The sequence below is a fragment of the Micromys minutus genome (genome assembly GCF_963924665.1).
Source record: "Micromys minutus genome assembly, chromosome: 29".
NCBI lineage: Eukaryota > Metazoa > Chordata > Mammalia > Rodentia > Muridae > Micromys > Micromys minutus.
This window is the reverse complement of record NC_137964.1, coordinates 33,669,685-33,685,398: the sequence shown is the minus strand read 5'-3', so window position 1 is coordinate 33,685,398 and position 15,714 is coordinate 33,669,685. Positions and strand designations below refer to the sequence as shown.

General features: G+C 52.4%; 1 protein-coding gene across 5 annotated transcripts in view; it reads right to left on the bottom strand.

Moving 5' to 3' along the window:
• Positions 1–15,714, bottom strand: part of ACACB (acetyl-CoA carboxylase beta) — a 94,269-nt gene that overhangs the window by 23,607 nt on the left and 54,948 nt on the right. For 4 of the 5 annotated variants that reach the window (XM_080940511.1, XM_080940512.1, XM_080940513.1 and 1 more), the window contains exons 19-34: positions 14,793–14,927; positions 13,243–13,389; positions 12,311–12,499; positions 11,881–11,943; positions 10,892–10,992; positions 9,978–10,066; positions 9,641–9,765; positions 6,637–6,750; positions 6,438–6,551; positions 5,704–5,793; positions 4,248–4,366; positions 2,257–2,394; positions 1,915–2,017; positions 1,720–1,827; positions 434–490; positions 177–218 (exon numbers count right to left, since the gene is read on the bottom strand). In XM_080940511.1, the coding sequence (XP_080796637.1) occupies positions 177–218; positions 434–490; positions 1,720–1,827; positions 1,915–2,017; positions 2,257–2,394; positions 4,248–4,366; positions 5,704–5,793; positions 6,438–6,551; positions 6,637–6,750; positions 9,641–9,765; positions 9,978–10,066; positions 10,892–10,992; positions 11,881–11,943; positions 12,311–12,499; positions 13,243–13,389; positions 14,793–14,927 (1,734 nt within the window). The remainder of the gene's footprint in view (positions 1–176; positions 219–433; positions 491–1,719; positions 1,828–1,914; positions 2,018–2,256; positions 2,395–4,247; positions 4,367–5,703; positions 5,794–6,437; positions 6,552–6,636; positions 6,751–9,640; positions 9,766–9,977; positions 10,067–10,891; positions 10,993–11,880; positions 11,944–12,310; positions 12,500–13,242; positions 13,390–14,792; positions 14,928–15,714) is intronic. The other variant, XM_080940515.1, reaches the window with a different exon arrangement.

Here is a 15,714-nt window from a genome sequence, read left to right as displayed (position 1 = left end):
CAGCAAATTCACACTGCATCAGGTGGGCGGGAGCCCTGTGTGTCTGTGCTCGCTGCAGGATACGTGGGGGTGTGGTTCTGGGGAAAAGTGAGGGCCCACACCTCAGGCTCTGAGCATGCCCGTAGGGGAGCGTGAAGGGTACTCGGAAATAATAATGTCAACACCTTCACCCTTACCTCGTCTCTTGCTCTGAACGTGAAGAACTTGGGAAATTCTCTCTGCCAAAAGAAATCCATGCAAGAGGCAGGTCAGTGAGGTGAGACTCAGCCCTTCCCCGTGTGCGTTTTCTGATCTCTGCTTCCAGAATGAGTCATCTGGGAAGATTGTCCTAGTAACTGCCTGCTTCTATCTCACCCCAGGGAATAATTATCAACTACCCGGCCCGAGGTTCGGAATAGAAAAGATGAATGAGTAAGTAAGGATTGGGACTAACCTCCTGGGCAATAAGGAATGTGATTCTTCGGAGTCCGTAATCCACAAGGATGTGTTTCTGCATTTAAAAGCACAGACGCGGTGAGGTTACTTGGTTAGTAGAGGCCTGGCGTGATGCCGCATGTTGCTGCGTGGATGACCTACACGAGCACACTAAATGCCCGAAGCCAGGCGAAGACCCCAGCAGACAACATTCCGAATGAGCCGTCCACGGAGCCGGGGAGTAGGCTGGTGGCTGCCTCTGCTGTGCTGGGGAGAAGGCTTGAGAGAACTCGGGGTTTTCTCATGTTCTCAAGCTGACAGCAGTGTAAAGACCATGTGACGGTGCACGTACTTAAAAAGCATCAAATTGTGCATTTTGTTGGGTTGGTGTTTTTTTTTTTTTTTTTTGGTAGTAATGGGATTTGAACCTAGGACCCATAGCATGCCAGGCAAGAGCTCTACCAGTGAGCTATATCCTTGGTCTAAACTCAATGATGACCGTGTAATACACTGATGCTGTGTACACTGAAAACTATGAGACACTCATCTACAGGTTCAGACTCTGATGCTATGTACAGAAAGTGCAAGAGCAGATGGAACTGAGTCAGGACACAGTCACACTCTCTTGTGGGGGGACTAGGGGTGTCCACTTCTGACCTGAACGTTGATCAGCATGGTACAAGCCTGTCATGGTTTGGATATGCTTGGCCCAGGAAATGGCACTACTAGGATGTATGGCCTTGTTGAAGTAGGTGTGGCCTTGTTGGGTGGGTGCGGCCTTGTTGGGGTAGGTGTGGTCTTTTGGAGTGGGTGTGGCCTTGTTGGAGTACTATACTGTGGGCGTGGCTTTAAGACCCTCCTCCTAGCTGCCTGGAAGTCAGTCTTCTGCTAGCAGCCTTCAGATGAAGATGTAGAACTCTCAGCTCCTCCTGCACCATGCCTGTGTGGATGATGCTGCCATGCTCCCGCCTTGGTGATAATGGACTGAACCTCTGACACTGTAAGCCAGCCCCAGTTAAATGTTGTCCTTATAAGAGATGCCTTGGTCATGGTGTCTGCTCACAGCAGTACAACCCTGACTGAGACAACATCCATCAAGCTATATCTACGCTTGATTTCTTTTATGGGTGCTGGGAACTGAACCTGAGTCCTCTGCAAGGGCAGTAAGAGCTCTTAACCACTGAGCCATCTCTCCTGCCCTCCCCGTAGGCTTTTTACTTTATTCCCACCCTTGGGATATTTTGTGTCAGCAATGCAAAGGTCAAGACAGCCCATCCTCTGACCCCAGAGGCATGACGGGAATACCTTGGACTGTACGAAGGCCCGGAAAACTGGCACCAGCGCCTCATCCTCCATATGGTCGGCACACTGGATGGCCACGTTCAGGATGTGGATGGGCTCCTCTCGAAGGCTCTGAAAGAGAAAAATAAGGGCTGGGGGAAGAGGGCAGGGCCATAGCCCGCCCCTCCCCCAACACTGCAGACTGTCCATCGGGCTGACCTTGCTGTTCTCCTCCTCTGAGTACAGGGAGGTGCAGGCCTTACTGAAGAGAGGAATGTCTGTAGGCACGTTGGCAAAGCAGGAGATGACTTCATCAAAGTTCCTGTGGGATGGGACAGAGAAAAGCTGAGGGCCCTCTGCCTCTAAAGGACGTGGCCAGTCCCTGTGGCATGCCAGAACTTTGGCCTCCTGTCTAGCGGAGTCCCTTAGGACTATGGGCCAGCCTTTCCCATCACTCCCAGAGGAATCTGTAAGTTTTAACTGCAGTGCCTGTGTCGGGGTCTCCTGAAGCCCAAGTGTTAATGAATGGCTAGCGGTTAGAGAAGTCCATACAGCTCCTACCTGGTGAATTCCTCAAATCTCCTGAAGGCCACCATGGCCCCCATTCGCTGGCACAGTGGGGAGAAGCCGCTGTCCATGAAGAGTTCCGTACTGTGCCTCAGCAGGTCCGGGTTAGAGACGCTGATGGGCATGGCCATCCTATGGCGAGGAGAAAGGGAGGGTGCTCTGGAAAGCTGCATCAGGATAAGATCCCTAGGTGGGGTCTGAAATGGGGACAAGGAGAGACTTGCAGTTGGGGGCAGTTGCTGAGGGGGGTCTCATCAGACTCCTCAGGATGAGCTGTAGAAGAGGAGCCAGGAAGTGAGTGGATGAATGAATGATGAAGGAGTGAATGAATGATGCATACATAAACAAGTTCAGTCCCATCATAGTCCTGAGAAATCCAAAGAGGCGGACATAGACACATAGAGGAGGTGTGCTCCCAGCCTCAGTTTACCCTGGAGAGCTCACAGCTCTAAGTAGTTGGTATGGAGGCAAATTCGGTCAAGGATTGCTCTAGGCCCCCAATCCCTTCATCCTTTTCCCTGTCTTGGGATGAAATCAGTGGGTTTAGAGGGCCACTGTTCCCAGGAACCAAGCCAGTCATGTGAAGACTCTGATATCAGGTATGGGAGGGGTGATTCCATGACGTGTCAAACAAAATGTTCACAGAAGCCGGAATGGTCCTGCCCTTCCTCGGAAGCAGGGCTGCTGCAAGGGTGGCCCTTGGCTGGTGTGTGGGAACTTGGACTTGGGAAAGGTTCCCTTTTTCTACATAAGTGTGGCTTGCTGAGCCTGTGTTGCTGTAACCATGGTATAGTTGGCGCCAAGCTTCTTCATCGATTGACCTGGGAGTCTGGGAATATTCCTTTGCAAAATGAACAAGCCAACCAACCCAGGGTCTTATGTGTTGGCCTAGCTGGTCTTGAACTTGAGGTCATCCTCTGCTTGTCTCCTGAAAACTGCTGTTTCTGCCTTACCAGGCCCGGATTAGAGCCTGTGTGAGCAGTAGCCAATAGGAAGCCTGGGTGCTAACCACAAACTCATGGTGATGATTAATCTTCCCTCCCAACTTCACTGGGGTTAGAATCACCCTGTAGAATGGTGAAGTGCATTTCCAGGTGTCTCTGGGAAGGCTTTTACAGAGAAGACTAACTGGAGTGGTTAATTTCCCAGGACATGGGCGGCATCATCCCCTAGGCTGGAAGCTTCAGAGGAGTAAGATGGGGAAAGGAGAGAGCCAACCAGTGAGCCTCTCTTTCCACCTTCTCCACCGGGATGCACTCCAGAGCCTCTGACATCAAGAGCCCTTGCGAAGCCTTCCTCAATATGCTCTGCTGGGTAACTTGGTCAGAACAATGGGACAGCTAACGCAGATCACAACCCGTGGCTGGAGGAGTCCACAGTGAAGGACTCTGAACACAGCTTTGTCTGTGCTGGGCCCTGGCTGTGTTGCCTTACCTCGTTTACCGTGGGGCAGCACTGTCCTCTGCAGTGACAGAACGTTCTAGAACCCTGTGTAATATGCAGCCAAGACCCACACATGATGACTGAGCACTTTAAAACTTTGTTTGCATCATGGGGGATGGTGGGGAGAGGGAGGAAGAGAGAGAGAGAGTAAGAGAGAAAGACAGGGAGAAAGAACGGATGTGTGAGAGAGAGGGAGGGAGGGAAGGAGGGAGGGAGAGGGAGAGAAATAGTGCACATGTGGAGATCAGAGGACAACTTTTCCAAGAGTCCATTTTCTTCTATCATGTGACTCTCAAGGACCGAAAGCTCAGGTCTTTGGACTTGCAGGCAAGGGCTGACCATCTCACTGGCCTACATTTGAATGCTACCATGTGACTGACTGGTTACATTGTTACTTCCGGTCCCTTGATGGGCTTGGGTGGTTATCCTCGCTCCACAAGGCTGCAGGAGACCTACAGCGTGGAAGCCAGCCAGACATACTGGCTGGATCCTTCCAGAGACAAGACAGTGAGGAGAGAAACAAGGAGAAACCAAGTCCCTACCGGTTGGGGTGGGAAGACGGCAGCATGAACTGGAACTCCACCACGCAGGTGCCGTCTGGGAGTTCCCTGTGCTGCAGGCTGTTTAACTCGTAGGCGATGTAGCCTCTCCGCACGTAAACCTGACAGGCAGAGGGAGGACCGTGAATGCTCACAGAGATCGCTGGATTTCAAAGGGGGAAAGCGCTGTGCACAGGAACAGGCTCTCTAAGCTGCAAGAAAGGGATTTCCCAAGAGACTAGGAGTAAACATTTCAAACTTTGGGAGACCTTGGTCCTGATGAAGCACCTAGATTCTGCCATTGTAGCATGGTGCCTTTGGGGGGAAAAATGAGTCTATGTATCTGTGTTCTAATAAAACTTTATTTAAAAAAACAAAAGCTATGACATCGTTGGCCAGGGGGCTGTAGTCTGTCAGCTCCACTCTGACCAGTTGGAATGTAACACCACAAACCACATAAATTAAATTCTTAGTAGCTACTTGGGGGGGGGGGATTATATTTTCTGTGAAGACCTAGGCAAAGCTGGCGTGGCATGGGTGACCCACAAGGTCTAAAAGATGCAGGAAAAGGTAGCGGCTCACAAGGAGCAGAGACACTGAGCTTGAATGTCCAGGCTGATACAAGACTGTCAGCGACCCAGCTCAGGCCAGGGTAAGGAAAGTCCTGAGACCGGGAGACACTGCCTCCTATTTCCAGGACCTGAAGCGATCTGCAGTGCCTGGCAGACACCCCACCAGGAAAGCTATCCCCTGCTCAAGGGAGGTGGCCTGTGACCTCTGCTCCAGACAGAAAGTCTTTGAGATACTCAATACTCATGAAGTTTGGACAAGGTGTGTGTTGGGATTCGGTAAACCCCACCCCACAGTTACCTGGCAACCGCCAAGTATGCTCCGCCCCAGCTACCTGGCACTATAAAGGATGCTGCATGTCTCTCTGTCTGTCTTGCTCTCTTATCCTCTTGTTCTCTTGGTCTATACCCCCCTTGCCCCTCCTCTTCCCATTCCCTCCCCCGCTCCACGTGCTCATGGCCGGCCTCTGTTTCTCAACTCCTCCTCTCTCTCTGCCTCTACTACCCCCTTAACTCCCCTCCCCATACCCTGAATAAACTCTATTCTATACGAAACCTGGGATATCATCTTTTCTTTTTTATATACACATCAGTGTCTGGCTTGGCACCAGGGTGTGACCCGGCTGAGCCCCATGTTCCCAAGATGTCACAGGCCCTGGTGGTGCTGCTGGCATGGACTTTGTAAGAAAACCAAAGTGTGAATCCTGGCTCTGCCCTGTCCCTGTGGCCCTGAGAAGGTCGCCCCACGTCTCTGAGCTCGGCTTATCCTCTGTGAGAGGGAAATGGAAACCCCTTCCTTAGAGAAAAGAGGTCACGTTTGCAAGGCACACAACTTAGGGTCTGGGCACGCAGGCGGGTGGGTAGCAAAGGCTCGGTGTTTCTCTACTCACCTCCAGGGACGCCATACAGACAACCTTGTTAGCGTGGTAGAAGAAAGTAGGCAGGACGTCGAATATGGTCGTTTCCGAAAGTATTAATTTCTATGGGAAACAGGAGGGGCCAAAAGGCAAAGGGAACATGAGCAGGTGCCACCCAGAAGCTAGAGAGGGAGGCGAGGGGGCACAGACACAGACAACTTCACAGTCACTGTTGAAGTTGGTGTCCCTGATTCAGGGACTCCTTTGCACAGAGCCTTGGGAGATCAGACAAGAAAGGAGTGTGGGGTCACTGTGCCTAGGGCAGCGTCCCAGTTTCAGATGCTGGTGTGTGTGTGCCTAGAAATTTATGATAAGCTAGGGTCCTGGCAGAAGCCTGGAAAGAGAGTCAGAGCCAGTCCACAGCCCTATCCCAGTCCCCCTATTCCAAATCCCCCACCCCATTACAAAGGGCTCCTGGCATGTTCCAGAAACATACACACATACACACACACACACCACACACACACACATACACACCACACACACACACACACACACACACACACACACACACACACACACACACACACACGTCAACATTAACCCTGTACTGGCCAGGAAAGCCTCAATCCTGCTGCCCTGTGCACCCTGCAAACATTTCTGTGCTGCAACTCTCAGATGCTCCCTGGGACCGTCCTAGCCGCTCTGAACTGGATTCAACTGGAGGCTCCTTGAGGGTAAGAAAACCCACCACCCCCAAGGCTCACCTTAAGGTTTTCTGGGCAGAACTGGTGGCCGTACATGTCAATGGCGGACAGGAAGATGGACTCCACCTGGTTGTGCCGCAGCTCGTAGGAGGGGAGGTGAGAGGCGATCAGGACCTGCAAACAGGAGGGAGGGCAGAGGTGACAGGAGCTGGTGAGAGGGGCAGCCACAGACATGGGGGGCTCTGCGCTCGAGACCAACCTGCCTGGCTCTGAGGGCCACTTTGCAGTGTTCGCTCCTGTTCAGCTGCGTGAGCTCGGTGAGGATGGAGGTCAGCTCCTCTGACAGGGTGGGGTCTGGGCCACACAGTTCATCCTTCGGGGACAGCGACACAACCCAAGTTGACTTTGCTCTGCCCAAGGAGCCAGCACTTGGCTGGGCAGGGAGGTGAGGGGAAGGGTATCAGATGGAGAGGGGAGGGGAGGGAAGGGGTGAAGGGGGAGGTGTAGCCTCAACTCTCCAAACACACCCAGACAGTTTTTAAAAGGCCCTTAGCTGGGCAGTGGTGGCACACGCCTTTAGTCCCGGTACTCAGAAGGTTGAGGCAGGTTGATCTCTGTGAGTTCGAGGCTAGCCTGGTCTACAGAGTACCAGGACAGCCAGGGCTACACAGAAAAGCCCTCTCTTAAAGAAAATTTTTTAAAAAGCCCTTGCCTCTTTTTACCGTACTGACTTATGCACCCCAAACATGCCCTCACACCCAATGGGCTGTGCCGGGGAGTACACGCGTGTGGATGAGCATGCACACGTGCACACGTGCGTATCTCACCACTTGAGACAGATCTGCGATGGGAAGAAGGGGCGGCTGCTGAGATGAGCTCGCACCGTCCTCTCAGACACCCTGCCACCCACAGAGTGGAGGCTGGGTCACCCCCCACCTACACACATGCACTGCCCCAATCATTAAAGCCCTCGATGTCCTCAATCCCGAGAACGGCCACCACTCTGTCCCTCTCAAGTCCCAACAGGACCAGACAGCTGCAGCACAGTTCTTTCTCATCGACCCATCCCTGTGTCTGGCCATCGCACAGAGCCCAGGCGCTGTCCAGCAACTAGGCTAAGAGGATCACATTCAGAGTACTCAGTACGGGGCTGGAGAGACGGCTCAGGAGTAAAGAATGTTTAATGTCCTTGCAGAGTTAGGTCCCTAGCATCCGTGTCAGTGAGCTCACAGCCACCTGTGGCTCCAACCCCGGGCGTCCGATGCTCTCCTTCTGGACTCTGTGGATATGTGCATTCAAGTGTGTGTGCACACACATGTGCACAAGCATACCAGGTTAGCACCCTCGCATACACAAGCTCACACTGTTTTTTCCCCGTGTCCTGTTCACGTCTAGGAAGCAGCTGGTCTCACACAGCCCTGCTAACAGCGTCGTGTTCTGTTTCCACCGTCACTGACGCACCGCGACAGCTAAAGAACCCCAAGAAATGAGAGCAGGAAAGAAGTTCCCAGGACCACTGCTCCATTGGAAAGTCAACCACTGCAAGCATCGGTGATGCCTAAGGGAATCCTGATCGTCATCTTGACAGGATCTAGAATCAACCAGGAGACAGAGCCTTGCGCATGTCTGATATCATCTTCAGATTAGGGTAACTGCGGTGGGGAGCACCACACTGAGTGTGGGCGGCACCATTCCCTATGCTGCGGCCCTGTACTGAGTAGAAAGGAGAAAGAAGGCTGAGCGGCAGCATTCATCTGTGTCTGCTTCCTGACTGTGGATGCCACGTGATCAGCCGCCACATGCGCCTGCAGCTACGGCCTCTCACTATGATGAACTGTACCGTCAAACCAAGAGCCAAAGTAAACCCTTTCCTTCTCAGGTGGCCATGGGAATCACTGATCTAGCCTCCTGGGTACCAAACTGCACAAGGTATGAAGTAGTTTGTATTTCTAATAGGATCAAAAGCTGTGAGAAACCATGAGTCTCATCTGTGTTACCCCTGTGACCATGGCTGGGGAAACACTCAGCCTTCTAGGTAATGGTCCCAGGTGCCTGGGCTAGGCCAGTGCCAGTATTACTGTCTCCAGCCTGGGTTATAGGGCATAGAGAAAATTCATGCCCAGGAGAGTTCATACATACATACATACACACACACACACACACACACAGACACACACACACACACACACACAGAGAGAGAGAGAGAGAGAAAGAGAGAGAGAAAGGAGGGAATAGCATCAGGATAACCCACAGACTAGGTCTATCATCTATCTCACCCAGTAGACCAGGCTGGCCAGAAGCTCACTATTTAGACCAGGCTGGCTTCACAGACTGCAATTCCAAGTGCTGGAGCTAAAGGCGTGCCCACCACACCCAGCTCTAGTCCTGTGCCCAGCTAAACAGAAAGACTACCTTTCTGCCAAATGAGATCTCCACCCTTGGGTAGGTTTTCTTAGGGGAGGGGCCCCCCAAAGACAGGAATCTCTTTGGGCTTAAACTTCTCATCCCAGCTGCACACCACAGTCATTGGGAAAACCCCTTGCCTCAAAATAAATTCTGAAAAACTTCAAACCCACGTAATAAGGACCCCAGTAGGGGAGACCCCTGGCAGACCACCGAGGAGTTGGAACAATGGAAGGGTACACCTTAGTGCTGACTTCTCTCCACTCCGAGATGCCGACTGTTGTCACTGTCCTTTGGCAGAAAGCAGAGAGGTGAGGCCACCTGCCTTGGGGTGCTCAGCAGCTAGCGTGGAGTCAGGGTTTGTCAACACAGCATGCTTCCATGTCCCCATGGAGCTCAGGCTGGTCATGAACTCCTGGTCTAAAGAGCCCTAACATCAAAACTAATAATGATGATAACAATAAACAAATCCAGTATATAACCTTTAAAACTAATTCATATATTTTAAAAGTAACTAAGGAAGTCTGGTGCAGGGCAGGTGCTTTGTTTCCGCTGCCTATTGTAACGAATAAAGTTTTATTGTACAGTCACATCATAAACAATGACAGAGTCAAGCCTTAGGTCAGAGACCTAAACACCTGGGAGGTCTTTACTTTCTGGCCCTTCCTAGAAAACAGTTGGGGACTCTGGGCTGGGGGTGTGGCTTAGTGACAGAGAACCTGCCTGACATGCATAGGACCTGGGTTCCATGACAGAACCAAAAGGGGCGTGGGGAGAGGAGAGATAATGAGGAGGAAAGAGAGAGGAGGAGGAGGGAGACATGACCCTGCCCCTCCCCCACCTAGGGGCCCCCATCTTACTATCAACATGGTCACCAGCTGGTTCTTCTTGGCCACCTGTGAGTGTGAGAAGATGCAGTCCAGCACCTGGGTCATGTCCGGCTTGAACTGCTCCCTCAGGTTGATCACACACTTGTCATAGTGGGCTGTGGGGGAGACAGGACACCCAGAAGGGTGAAGCCAAAACACCTCCCCCCTCGCCCCGCCCAGAGTTTGTGGCACCTCCCCCAGCCTCGCCCAGAGCTTGTGGCACCTCCCCAGCCCCGCCCAGAGCTTGTGGCACCTCCCCCAGCCCCGCCCAGAGCTTGTGGCACCTCCCCCAGCCCCGCCCAGAGTTTGTGGCTGACACCAGTCTTGCCTTGCTGGAAATGATGCTCCACGTTCAAATATCTCCTCAGGAGGTCCAGCACCACAGCCTTCATGTAGCCACGGGTCCCGCTGCGGTATCTGAGGAACCAAAAGCCGCTCTGTCACCATGCCTACTGTCACCTGAACAACTCAGGGAAAGGAACCACAGGCACGGAGGTCCCCGCTTGCAGGAGCACTCTTCCTATAAGGGCTATGAGTTGGAGTGTGATCTGAACTGTACAGGGAGACCCTTCCTCAGAGGCCTGGGATGTAGCTCAGAGGTGGAGCACTACCCTAGCGTGTACAAAACCCTGGTTGCAAGCAACATTGCAGGGGGAGGGGGGAGGAGGAAGGGGAAGATAGAGGGTAGAAAAGAGAGAAACAAAGAAAAGCAAAGGAGGAGGGGAAGAGGGGCAGAAAGGAGGAAGGGAGCAGGAGGGGGAGGGGGGAGAAAGGAAGGAAGACGCAGGAAGGGGAGGAGGGGAGGGGAGGAGGAATTGTAAAGCAACTGGAGTACAATCCAGATCCACCCGTCAAAGGAGCTACGACTTGTTCATCAAACCATGGTCCAGCCTGGGCTGGCACCCAGAACAGCACCTGCTCATCCCAGAGAGAAGGAAAAACCTTAAGAGTTGAGCTACTTAAAGAAGGAGGTTGATTTTTAACAGATTTTTAGCCACAAAACAAAACCTTCCAATAAGCTATGCAACACACAAAGCTGTCTTCAAAAGTCAAACCTGAGAACATTTGCCAGGACACTTTTTGGAGATTTCCCTTCCTTCTGAAACAAGTGCCGCGTGTTAGCCTTCCACAGTTTTCCTTCTGTAATATTTCTAAACGCGGGGGTTGCATTCCCTTTCTGCCTCCCGTTCCTTGGGCTTCCTCCCTGCTGCCCAGGCTCCCTGGGGTCTCGGATGCACTTGCCTCTGGACCAGCTGCACGATGCTCTGTGTGTTCATAAAGAACACTTCTCGGTCCGCCTTACGCTGCAGTGTGGCCGCGTGACAGTCCAAGATAGTGGCTATCTGCATGAGAACACGAAACAGGTCGGGCCACCGCCAGCCTCATGATCCGGCCGCTACCGGGCAGTATCCTGAGGGGACCCACCATGGGGAGGTCCCAGACTGGTTGCACTCGAAGACCCAAGTCACCTGGCCTCTGCGTAACAGCCCTGTTCAGCCTTTCAATGTCTCCCTGGGGACCCACAGTCTCACAAAGATGTGATCAAACTGTGTGACTGCCAGGCCTCATACAGGACCCAGAAGAGGAAGGAGTATCCAGTGCAGGAGGGGAAGGGTCAGAGTTCATGTGATCTGCATGCCTGCTTGTTTAAATTACTGTGGTGTGTGCGTGTATATGTGTGTGTGTGTGGTACATATGAGGACATATACACCACGGTACGTGTGTAGGTCAGAGAATAACTTCCTGGAATCTGTTCTCTCCTACCCTTATGCAGGTTCTGAGGATCCAACTCAGGCCACTGCACTTACTTGGCAAGCATCTCTACCTGCTGAGCCATCTCACGGCCTCCCCCCAAAGAAGGATTGTTTTTTTTCTTTTTAAAGAAAACTAAAACTAAAATCTGAGTTAATGAGAAATTCCAGAAAAGTTCCAAGCGCACCCTTCTCTCGGTGGGGCCTCGGCACCTCTGGTTGGGATACAACTGCCTTCGGGCTCCAGCCGTGACGCATCTGCTGAGCCAGGAGCCTGTCACACAGCTGTGCCAGCCTCCTTCAAGCAGCTGGGCCTCACCTCCCCCCACCCCTCCCCTGGCAGCCACTGATAGACTTCCTTTCTACACTGATTGCATCGTGTGGTCTTTCGACCGGCTCCTTGCCCTTAGCATAAGGCTCATCCTTGTGGGAGCATGAATCAGAACTTCATTCCTCTACATGGCTGAACAATATTCCAACCTTCAGGAGCTCAGGATGTAACTCAGTGGTAGAGTGCTTGCCTAGCGTGTCTGAGGCCCAGCACTGCAAAAAACAGAACAGACAGTTTCAGCCTTTAGAATTGTGAACCTCCGGGAACCGGCCTGACTCAGTTTCTCCAGTGGCGGAGATGTGTGGGATGTGATGGGTGAGGAGAAGGCAACAGTGGAGGCAGAGGGGACCTGACTATGGGAGATATATAATGAGTTAAGTTATCTGCACCCTTCGGTGTGAGGCCTGGGGGCTGGGGTGTACATCGAATATCTGACCCTTGGGAGGAAATGCTGAAGTTCTGCAGGAAAGGTTAAAAAGAAACCACGGGTCCACAGCACTTGGTGCTAGCCCAGCTTCCGAGAGGCCTGACATAGGAACGGGCGTAGGTGTGGCTGGTGGGGCTGGCCGGGGCAGGCACCTGCTGGCTGGGGAACTGGCAGAGCACGGAAGTGATGTTGCTGGCATACTGGGCCATCACCCTGCGGACCGCTTTCTCCACGGGGGCTGGGATGCGGCCCGCCACGCTGGTCATGATCTCCTGCAGCTCCAGCAGAGGTAGGGAGGGATGCCGGAGCGTCATCATGAGCTTCTGGACCCAGCCCTTCAGCTGCGGAGAGACAACCACATCAGCCACCTCTCATAGGCATGCGCACCACCGTTCCGTGCGCACCACCGTTCCGTGCGCACCCAACTCCACCTACTCATGCTACACCCTCGCGTGGTGAAAGGCTACGCAGACAGTCGCTGCTTAAGCCCAGCAGCCTCTGAGGTAACCTAGAGTAGGGTTGCCCCAGTCTCCCCCATAGGGAGGGGTCGGACCCTCGCTGGGTAACTAGAAAGCCAGTATGGTGTGGAGGGACAGATAAGATCACTCGACAAGCTTATGCTGTGGGCCACTTGCTAAGCGCCAGGTAAAATCCAAAGATCTGTCTTGACCCGTTTCCCCTTTTTAGTTTATTCTTATTATTTTTAAATTCTATGCATGTGTCTGTGTCTGCGTGTAGGCTGTGAACATGAATGCTGGTGCCCTCCCGGGACAGAAAAGGGTATTGGATCCCTGGAGCTGGAGTTACAGACACTCGTGAGCTGCACACCGCGGTTGCTGGGCGTGGCTCTCAAGCCGCTGAGCAAGCTCCGAACTCTGTAGCTGTTTTCCGTTTGTTTTTTAGAGACAGCCACAGCAAACAGGTAGAATGATCACTCTCAGCGTTCGAGATTGAAATGAAAACAGAGAGTCAAACAGAGAGGCCGTTTGAGTCACCCAAAGCTCCTCAGCTGGTAAGAAGCCTTCCAGGGACAACGGTGCTCCACCCAGGGCCCCGTGCACACCTGGGTCACGCAGGCCCTTACCTTCATGCTGAAGAAGGGCTCGGGCAGGCAGTAGCCACTCATGACATTGGTCAGATTTTCCAAGACGCCGTGGAACACCTGATGCAGCTTCTCCCCGAGGATGGGCAGAGTCTGCTGGGCAGGGAGCTCCCCTGTGAACAGCTGTGCCTGTGGGACAGGGGGACCTGTCAGGGACAGAAGAGGGAGCCTGGAAGACATAAGGAAGGATCACAGACAGACCAGACAGCCTGAGAGACACAAGGATGCTCACACACAGACTAGGGAGCCTCTATGTGAGCCACTAGCACAGGTCACAGATGAGCAAGCCCCTGAGACAGGACAGGTCAGAGATAGTCCAGGACCTGGAATGCTCAATGGAGAAGGCAGGGCTGGCTGGTGCAGAGACGCTCAATGGATGACACCTAACATGCATGACACCCTGGGTTCTGTCCTTAGCATGTGGACTCAGATGGACACACACACACATATCATGCATGCACACACAGAAACACAGTGCATGTAACACACACTCACAATGCACACACGCAGTACACATCACATACATACACAGTACACATAGCACACACAATGCACACACAGTACATATCACACACAGAGTGGGGAGAGAAGAAGGTTGTAAGTTATGTATATTTAATCACAAGATCACGGAAATCTGAGTCAAGCATTTTGTTAAGACACATTCAGTGGACGACTGTGACCAATATGATCACGACAGTTTCATTAGTAGTAATTAGAAATAAATATTGTTAAATTAGCAATAGGGAAACCCGGTGCATGTAACATAAGAACCTTTTATATGATCTCTAATTCTGCGAATCTAAAGCTGGTACAGTATAGTACAGTAATACAGCACATGCTAATTGAACAAAATATATTCAAAGGTGGTCTCAGATCACTCACAGAAGCTGGCATGAGTACACCTACAAATACACACACACACACACACACACACACACACATACATGGGGGTAGTGAGATAGCTCAGCAGAACCCATAGTAGGAGAAACTCCCCAAAGTTGCCCTTCAATCTCTACTCACAGAGGATGGCACACACACACACACACACACACACACACACACACACAAATACCACCAACAACAATAACAACACTAACAGTAAAATAAAATTTTAAATCCCATGTGAAGTGCTTGCCAAGCATGATCAAGACCTTGGATTTCTCCCCGGCACTGAAAGACAGCAAAAGGCAGCTTCGCAGGCAAGCTGAGGGCAGGCTGACCACGCCTGGGGCAGGTCCTTCCAGCCAGAGAGAACAGGCTCCAGGCAGGAGGTTTGCGTGGACTCCCGAAGCCGGGGAGAGGGACAGAGGGAAAACCACAGTTATCACGGGGGAGGGGCTCTGCTCCCATCTAGAGTCAGAGCTGGGAAGGGAATGGAGAAGATGGGCTTGGCTGCCATGTTACATCAGCACCTGAGCGGATGGCACAGACCAGTACAGGAACAGAAAGACTCTGGATTGCTCTCTCCGAACAGAACGACCCGGCGGGACCTTCTGGGCCAGCCAAGGCAGCTAGGACTACGTGCCACATACCGCGTGCACTTTTGAAGGGTCATCAAGTTCTAGCCTCGCCACCACGCAGCCAGCCTCCAGTATAACCCCCGGCCGCTTGACGTACTTCAGCCGGCCACTCTCCTGCACGGTCAGGGTCATGATCATCTTCATCACCTGTTTGGCAGAGAGGCTAGGTCAGAGTTCCCCGGGCCGGCACCCAGAGTGACTGACAAGGAACCTGTCATTTCTTCCAGCCTGCTGTGCACCAGGAATGGGCTCCAACTATTAGACCAAGGGGCCAGGTGTGTGTGCCGCCCCTTTCATGGACACAGAAGCCACTTTTCCCTTTTCAATTTGTAGGGCCGGGGGTGGATCCTGGGGTGTCACACATGCTAGACAAACACTCTACTGCTGAGCTGCCAACCATTTTCAAAGGAAGCTTGTCTCAGAGCACAGTTAAATCCTATCACACACGGTGGTTAGTATAAAGTCAGCTGCAGCGTAACAGATAGTGCAGATGGTGGCTGTGCCATGTGACTATAAGGATGCTGACCCGGTGCCCGAAGCTGTGTGTGTGTGTGTGTGTGTGTGTGCTGCCATGAACAAGCTGTCACACCACCTGTCTGGAAAATTGCAGCACACACTTAACACTGAGACATTGTAGGTCATGTCAACAACCCAAGTGACTGACACCTTCCAGGTCTGTGCAAATATGTTATGCAAGGTCCACATGACCAAGAAATTGTCCAGGACATATTTCTGTGATGGTTTGTATATACTTGTATATGTACACCCAGGGAGTGGCACTGTAGCTGTAGCCTTGTTGGAGTGGGTGTGGGCCTGGTGGAGTAGGCGTGTCACTGTGGGTGTGGCTTTAAGATTCTCCTCCTAGCTGCCTGGAAGCCAGTATTCTGGTAGCATCCTTCAGAGGAAGATGTAGAACTCTCAGCTCCTCCTGCAC